This window comes from Eucyclogobius newberryi, unplaced genomic scaffold (assembly GCF_026437365.1).
Source record: "Eucyclogobius newberryi isolate DKJ021-1_F unplaced genomic scaffold, fEucNew1.0.hap1 SCAF_15, whole genome shotgun sequence".
Lineage (NCBI taxonomy): Eukaryota > Metazoa > Chordata > Actinopteri > Gobiiformes > Gobiidae > Eucyclogobius > Eucyclogobius newberryi.
Window position 1 is genome coordinate 3,483,049 of NW_027315779.1, and position 8,902 is coordinate 3,491,950.

Here is an 8,902-nt window from a genome sequence, read left to right on the forward strand (position 1 = left end):
ACAGTCTTCCTGAAGATGTGAGACAGGCTTCTACTCTGACAATGTTCAAATCTAAGCTAAAAACAGTTTTGTTTAGCTGCGCATATGACTGAAAGGATTTTTTCTTTGCACTCTTCTCTTTTGTTTGTGATTTTATTAGTTTAGAAAATCAGTTGGATTGATAATTTTTAATTTAGTTAATTTTATTGTAGTTAATTTTTATCGTTGCACTCTTCTCTTTTGTTTGTGATTTTATTAGTTTAGAAAATCAGTTGGATTGATCATTTTTAATTTAGTTAATTTTATTGTATTTCTGTAATTTCTTTGTGATTTGAATGTATTTTTCCTGCTGTGTGAAGCACTTTGAATTGCCTTGTGTATGAAATGTGCTCTACAAATAAACTTGCCTTGCCTTGCCTTGCCTTAAACTGCCCCTTTGTGGAAATAATTAGTATGTAGAATGTATCTAAAGGTTTCATTGGGGTTGTTAAAAGTGCACTGTGTAACCTTTCTTATGGGGAGCCGTCAGCTTCTCGTGTACCCTATTTTACGCACTTTTAGTCTCCCCTTTTTTCATAGTTTGGGTGACTTACACTCCGGAGCGACTTAAATGTGATATTATTTGTTATTTTCACACTGACAACCGCATTTCACATGTTAATTATTTTCACACTGACAACCACAAGAGGGCGCTCTTGGCTCTAAGCGAAGCAGAAGAAGAATCTGCACTTCCTCTGGAGTTTGTGGAGTTGTTTAGAAGTGACACAGAGGAAGAAGAATTCAATGGATTTAGTGATTTGGGGTAAAACTGATGCTTTGGTAAACTTGTTAGCATGTTCTTTATGCTATAGTTATCTGAATAACAGTTCATATGTTACGTTAACATACCAGACACTTACCACAGTTCTGTCTGTAGCTGAAGGTGTTAGCGTTAGCATACGTCATGTAGCTCAAGGTGTTAGCGTTAGCATACGTACACCTATTCACCATGTTCTCTCATCTGTTATTATTTTAAATAGCATTTCTAGATTTTTTTTTTATCAAATACATTTCCCCCAAAAATGGGTCTTATGTTTTTTCTTCTCTATAATGATTTTTTTGGCTTATACTCCGGAGCAACTTGTAGTCCAGAAAATATGGTAATTGCTCTGGTATGTTCCACAGTACGGCATTTAGCACATTCGATGAGCATTTATTCAGTTACAAGTGTTTTTTTATGGCTAAAAGAATGGCTAAAATAACATGCATTATTATTGTTAGCAGGGTCGCACCTCCACAGATCCGACCTGTGATGTTGCCTGGTCACCTGTTGTCTGCAATGGAGATGGATACATATCGTGCCTTTAAATTGTCACATTACAATGTTTTATTATTACATTTTATTGTAAATTTAGCTCCAGTGGGCAATATAACTAAGGAGGGTTCGGAGTATTTTTTTTTTTGAGTCGATATCAATATTCGATTTACGTCTTACCACTGTGGCAGATGAATGCTATTTGCCGAGACCACAAATTGATGTTAAGTTATGGTAAAGTTAAAAAATGATGATGTATTTATATTGGCTGATTTTCCTCATGTTTCTATTTTTACTTGTATTTGTATAATTTAGTCACACAAAAATCTAATTTAATTAACCCTTTGGATATATTACATCAACTTAATACACTTTTTCTGTGAAAACACAAAGCAAATAATTTAGATTTTATTCAGATTTATTTAAATATATATGTTAATTTAACTTAAAATATTTAAATAAAAAAGTGAAAAACCATTTCATTGTCTTTGTGTACTTCCTATACACATTTGATGAAAAATAAACATACACCAGCTTTCTTTTGGGGACTTAACCTAATCCCCTTTGATAAGATTCTTAAACATTTGCTTTTTTCCAAAGTAGTCACAACATAATCCCTTTAGTGTTTGTTTAGTCTGGTGTGTTCGCTCACTGGTCTGTCGGCTGGGGGCCATTCCCACCACATCTGCTTCTGCCTGTGTGCCTCTCTGGGGACATTTCAAACACATTGACTCTACATAAACACACAGAGACTCAGAGAAGGCTGTGTCCTCCACTGGAGCTGCAGAGTGTGTCTTTGTCTCTGTCCAGTGGGAGGTCGGCGCCCCGGGGCAGGGTCACAGAAAAGCACCACAGACAATGATTATATTGCATCCTCAGCAGTAAAGACATGGAGAACTGGCTGCTTGTTACTGTAAAATGGAAGTTTTACACTCTTGTTTACAACTTTTAAAGACTTAGTTTGCTCATCAAGTATCTAAGAACATAAATAAGAGGACGAAAATGTTGGAGAGGGTCCCCGATTGTTGGTAAGTGGTCAAATTTTGTTGTGATTTTCCACGTTCGAGGCATTTATCAAAGCTCTTTACACGAGGAACCACTCGCTCCCTCACTCTCACAGACACTAGGGGGCGAGGCAGGTCAAGTGTGTTGCCCAAGAGACCAGCGCGAGCATTCACCTGAGGGATTCGAACCAGAGGACAATCTGTCTGTACTGAAACACTGTCATGATCTGATCCTGGTCTCCTCCAGCTTTCTCCCCTTGTGTGCCTCTGAGAACTATAGTTATGTAATACGTCATGTCACCGCTAGAGGGCGTAGTAGACACACATATTCACAGAAGATGGTCACATCACTTTGTCTCTGGACTGTTGCTTCTGTGATAAACGTGCGCCGTAGTTTTAATTCAACCAACACGCCTCACGGACCAATCAATACGTTCTTCAGGAATGATTTATATGTGGATGAAGCACGGGTTTTGACACGTGTGCTGGACCAGACCCTTTAACGTGCTCATTATTTCTCCCAGATTCCACTGCACATCACTGACGAGAATGAATTCCAGTAAATAATGTGTTTTTATTATGAATTTGTCTTGGACTCGTGCTGTAACTCCAGTAGAATTACATAATAACTAACACTACTAGTTATTATGCTATATATTTTCAATCATCACTGTTTGCCTATTGCTTTCTGTACAGTCTGCAGGCCGACTAACAGAGGTGTGTTCAAGTACGAGCAAAGTTACTTCAACGTGATATTACTCAAGTAGAAGTACACAGAAGTGGTCCAGAAACGACTCAAGTAAGAGTAAAGTATTTAAAGAAACTGTATTTAAAGGAACTGTAACTGTCATTTGAACTTGACGTAATTGGAAAGGAAAAACGTATTTAAAAAATGCACTAAATCTGGTATTTTTAAAGGACAGAAACAACAATTTGACAAAACGAAATCCTGTCTGACGCAGCGGTGCAAGAAACACAAATGTTCCGTTCATTTAATGGCATAAACGCACAGGATTTGTCACTTACTCCGTGGGAATAGTAGTAAGACTATTGTTACACTGTAAAAAATATATTGTTACATTGTAAAAAAATATATTGTTACACTGTAAAATATATATTGTTATACTGTAAAATATAAATTGTTATACTGTAAAATATAAATTGAAGTAAAGGTTTTGCATATGAAGTTTGAAGTACCCACCTCTGCCAACTAGCACTATTTTTCTACTCTCTTTTCACAAATGTACCTTTAAAATACCAGTTGTGACCTTGAAAAGTGAAATGACCTTGAACGTCTTGCACGAAACTGAACTACTTTCGGCGAAATGTTGAGTACAGAAACATTTCGCCAAAAACAATGGTCCAAAGCGAGATGTCGTCACCGATACGACCCCCGAACAACAAAGCACAACGTCCTATTTACTACGCCCCCTACTGGCGACGCCGCCCGCCGCAGCCGCAGCGGTCGTGGCGCACGCTCTCCACGCCAAATGTGCACTTCATTATCCTGATTGCCCTTGTCTGTTCGCTGGTGCCACTCGCTCGGGCCCTGTTCTGATTAGAGACGGGGACCTTGTAAATACGCCGCGCACCATAAACCGTTTCCTCGTTACATCAAAGTGGCGCGGATGTTGTAAGTCGTGATCGTAATTGGTACAAAGCGCAGGCAGCCCCTTTAGCGGCCGCAGTCCCCCCACTAAAGCCGCTGTAAAGTGGCTCCGAGCGGCACAGCTCCGGTGGCTGCTTCAAGAGCGAGCCCTAATGGCCATTGATATATTAAGGTTAACGAGGAGGAAGTCAACTCTGCGCTAATAGAGGCGCATAAAGTGGATGGATTAGTGCCTAACTTTGACAAACGAACTCGTGTGTTTTCATTGATTTGTTGTTGATAAATGCCAAGAGTTAAAATGTGCGAAGTGAGCAGAAACATACCAACATTATTTTACTTTTTAAAATTATTATTATTATTTTTTATTGTATTGTAATGTATTGTATTTATTTTTTGATTGTTATTTTTTATATTATTATTTTGTGTTTAGGCTGTATTTAATCACTTTATTGGATTCATTCAATATATCCGGCCTGTCACAATAAAACATAAATAGCCTGTCATGGCAAACAATAATATTGAAATAACTTAATGCCAATGACACAATAACACTAAACTATATATTTTTTTAAACAACCATGAACTGCAATAAATAAATAAATAGCACAATGAAAGACTTTAGTTGTCGGTTATGAATTATTCAGTCCAGATGTAAATAATTCTGTCCTCAACTTGTTGTGGTTAAAAACAGTGAATACGACCATGAATGCAAAGAAAAGCTATAAACACACGCGGTAAACGACGGCGCAGCGGTCTCGCACTCTAGGACGTCCGCCGCCGTTCTGGAAGTATCATTCACAATCATTTTTCTCATGGACTTTTCAAAAAAATTGTTAATATTAGAAGTTTAAAGCGACGATAACCAGCTACGAGGTCAATAATCTGCATAACGCTGTCGTTTTTGGTCCAAAAAACATTCAAAACTGAAATGATTGCGACGCATTTGAATATATAAAGCTTTACAAATCATACTTCAAATACATACATGGGCCTTGTCGTCATTAGTTACCACGTTAGCCCCGAACAAGCTAGCAAACTTTTAATAGCCTTTTTTTTCTCCCCGTTTAACCGAAAGTGTGTGGGGAAAGATGAATGGGGGATTCTCTTCCAAGCGGTGGGCGGTCACCGTGGAGATCCAAAGACATATTGTTGAACGTTATCTTGATTGGGTAATTATTGTGACAGGTCGACTGTAAGATAAAGCCCCGTTTGAAAGCGATACAGCTCAAAACGTTTGGCCCCCGATCTCCTTTTCGGTTTGAATTCCTCCCGCCCGGTCGCTTCCGAGCCAAATCCACGTACTGTCGTCGACGTTTTTTCGTAAATCGATCTTGAAATTAGCCTCACCCGGCGCAGTGATGAACATCGGACGGGTCGCCAACACTTTGCGGCGCGTCCGTGTGAACCGACGTCGCTGTGGGGGGGGGGAAATACTTGTCGTAATAGCTCAGTAATAAGAGGAAGTGTACGTCCGCTTAGATAATGTATAATTTACAGCGGCTCTAACGTTACAGCTGGGATCGTAAAAGCTGACATTTACCTGCGTCTTTCACACATACGCACGGGCGATACTTTTAGAAAACATACTGGCTTTATTCATTATTTGCTTTCAAAGAACATGGAAATCAACATGGAAAAAGGCTTTATAGTGACATAAGACAGTGACAATATATACTTAGTGTGGCCCCGTTCAAAACCGAGGCCATTTTTTAAACAATAAAACAACTTTGGTCCGTAGTTCTTTGTACCATATGTTCTCATAAGATCATAAATACACTTTGTGACACATTCATACATTTCCAGCATAGTTTTTCATGAAGAATAAATACATCTCGGCTTGACTTATAAAGCCTAATAGCGGGGAAAAAACAAGGAGTGAAAAATGCTGTTTATTGCTTGAGTTAAGAGCGTAACGGAAACGGTTTAAGGCCGCAGCGCTTTCTCCGACGTAAAAGTGAGTGCATCAGTAATAAGTTTTATCTAGCCTGAGTCGCTGAAACACTCACACATCGAGAGAAGAGCTGCAAAAGTGTCTATTTTTAAGGCAGTCTTGGGAGGGAAAAAGGCTTAAGTGAAACGCCGTGTGGTGCGAGTCCTCGGTCATTTCCATGATTGCAAAAGTAAACAAGAGCGGAGACTATAAAAAGCCGCGCGGCGCACACGCCCCTCTTCACTCGTAATGTAAACACGCAGTCGGCCGGCGCGGGACGCAAAAAAAAAGTCCTGATTTGAAGAGCCCTGGGAAGACGGCGACCGCTCCCCGTGCGGCGGATTACGACTATAATCGACCGCGAAACAGTCACTCGTTGAAATACCGGGGAATAACAAATACGAAACCTGCGAAGCCTGAAATTCAATCACAGAAAGTCTTTGGCAACTCCAGAAGGCTTTGCATCCGTCATCAAAATGGCAATCGGAGTTCAAACCGTCCCTTTGCGTCCGCCCCGAGCCCGTCGACCGCGTGGTAAGGCATCCGGGTTGAAATCAGGAGAATATCTACGCACATAAGGTGGCAGATGATTGGCAGCGGCGAACCCGGAAAGTACACGTTTACATATTAAATTATGTCTCTTTTTTTGTGTGTGTGTGTGTGCGTGTTTTTTGTTCCTTTAAAATATCCTCCGAAAATATTGGCAAGTCCCGGGAAAAGTCGGCGTTTGGTTAGGACAAGTGGTACATGCCGTAGCTGAGCGGCGACGCGTAGAGTCCCAGAGGCGACAGCGGCAGCAGCGGCCGGTGCTGGTGGTGGTGGTGGTGATGGTACGCCGAATACGACTGTCCGTACAGCGACATGGCGCCCAGCGAGAGGGGCAGCGTGAAGCCCGGGTGCAGCGCGCCGGCGTTGGCGGCGGCGGCCACGGCGGCGGTCTTGGCGTCGGCGGCCATCTTCAGCTTCTCCAGCTCCGCCTCCTGCAGCCGCTTGGCCTTGGCCCGGCGGTTCTGGAACCAGATCTTGACCTGCGTCTCGGTGAGGGTCAGGGAGGACGAGAACTCGGCGCGCTCGGCGATGGACAGGTACTGCTTCTGCCGGAACTTGCGCTCCAGGGCCAGGAGCTGCGACGTGGTGAAGGGCGTGCGAGGTTTGCGGTTTGTTTTGTGCTTTCGGAGCTGACAGCCCGGGTTTAAGTGACCTGCAGAAGAAAGAAAGAGATTTAGCAAATAAATAAGTGTTTTTTTGGAAAGATTAGATTACATGTTATCTGATTACACTGTATAATCTTATCTACACTTGCTGGATTAGATTGGGATTTGACAATGATCACTAAATATGTCCCATGATCCACATTGACACGATTCTTTACGTAGATTGATTGAAATGTATTGAAATGATCTTTAGTTCTGCAACAAGTTTTATTACAGAACAAACAAATCAAAATAATTGCCTGCTCCACTCAGAACATTGAGTACTCAAAGTGGACAAGCCCTATAAAACTACTTTTGTAGGCAGTATGATTAAGTAATTGAATAGGCTAATTGGTGCAGTGTTTGAAAAGCAATACGTAATGACAACGAAAGCCTTTCAAACACAAAGCACAAACAATAACAGTAGTTTGTATATTAGCCTTTGTTTGAGTCAGATTATCTCAACATGAATAATTCCAAAGGGTCAAACAAACTTTCAACACACAGTGGCGCAATCCTGCAAAAAAAGCAGCTTTGAGGTCAATAAAAAACAATACAAATAATAATTAAGTGAATTGATATCAGTTTGTTGGTAATCAAATACGAATTAGCTTGTTTTTAACAAATTATAGGATCAATTTTCAAAAGACAAATGACAATACACGTTCTTAAATGTCAAGTAGCCATGTTTTGGTCCTGGCTCCGCATGTTTCGGACGCGTTTTGGACGTGTTTTGACGGCAGAACTCACGCGGCTGTGTCGGGTACGCTCCGTTCGTGACCCACGGCGCGCACTCCTCCGGCTCGGACGCCTCGGACTTGACGGGCGAAGTGGGCGACGTCGCGGTCAAACTCTTGGGGCTCGCCGCGTCGCTCTCCCGGCACAGATAGAGCGGCGTCCGGGGCCCGTCTCTGCGGCAGGGGGGCTCCGCGCCGCGCCGGGACGCCACCCGGCCGGACATGATCGCCTCCACGCTGAACGGGTGATGCCGGAGCGCGGATGGAGACGCCGCGGGCTTCTCCTCCTCCGGCGCGCCGTCCGTCACGTCCGAGCGCGCGCTGCAGTCCTCCTCGGACGAGCTGCCGCCGCACAAGTCCTTAAACGTCTCGCGGGAAGACATGGCCGCTATTCCGCGCGCGCCGTAACGGGTAAAGTCCCCAAAAAGACGAAGTGTCACCGCGCGGCGGGAGAAGTTGTGGCGCGGACGGTGCGTGAGGCTGGAGTGAAGTTTGGCCGAGGCGCGTGGATTGTTATGGCGCTGTCAACGTGTGTGTGTGTGTGTGTGTGTGTGTGTGTGTGTGTGTGTGTATGTGTGTGTGTGTGTGTGTGTGTGTGTGTGTATGTGTGTGTGTGTGTGTGTGTGTGTGTGTGTGTGTGTGTTTACGCACTTTACGGTGACACGCACGACTTGGACCAATCAGCGCGGGCCGACATCTGAGAGGGGCGGGGTTGTTTTCGGTGACTTTACTGCGCTTCCGGGGGGGGCGTGACCTTTCAGACACGGTTCCGTTAAAGTGCGTGTGACGGGTTTTTATGATTTTCCTCATTTTTGGCTTTGTTTGGTGTGTTTTGTGCCTGTTGTAGATGTAAAGTGATAGTTTTACACCAAACAAGAAGCAGTTTGTGGGAGTGAGTTGACGAACGTGTAGAAAGTGACATCAGGAAGTGACATCACTCGTTCCAATTATTTTTTTGACCCTTTAAACATCATTTTAACACACACAAAATATGCTCTCATTTATTTATTTTTAATTTTTTTACATTCGATGAGTTTGGCCCAGTATTTGCTGGGTAAATTCCTTGTGTGTCGCCATCAATTACAAACAGGAAGTACAATTATAAACCTATAAAAAATAGCTATTCTGGGATAAAATGTGCATCTTTTGGCTAAAT

General features: G+C 42.5%; 1 protein-coding gene across 1 annotated transcript; it reads right to left on the reverse strand.

Moving 5' to 3' along the window:
- Nucleotides 1–5,481: 5,481 nt before the first annotated feature.
- msx2b (muscle segment homeobox 2b) lies at nucleotides 5,482–8,172 on the reverse strand. Its single transcript, XM_072445760.1, has 2 exons — nucleotides 7,760–8,172; nucleotides 5,482–7,017 (listed from the first exon to the last, which is right to left on the reverse strand). Exons 1-2 carry the CDS (start codon nucleotides 8,127–8,129, stop codon nucleotides 6,548–6,550), a joined length of 840 nt encoding a protein of 279 aa, XP_072301861.1. The 5' UTR covers nucleotides 8,130–8,172; the 3' UTR covers nucleotides 5,482–6,547.
- Between the last annotated feature and the right edge of the window lie 730 nt (nucleotides 8,173–8,902).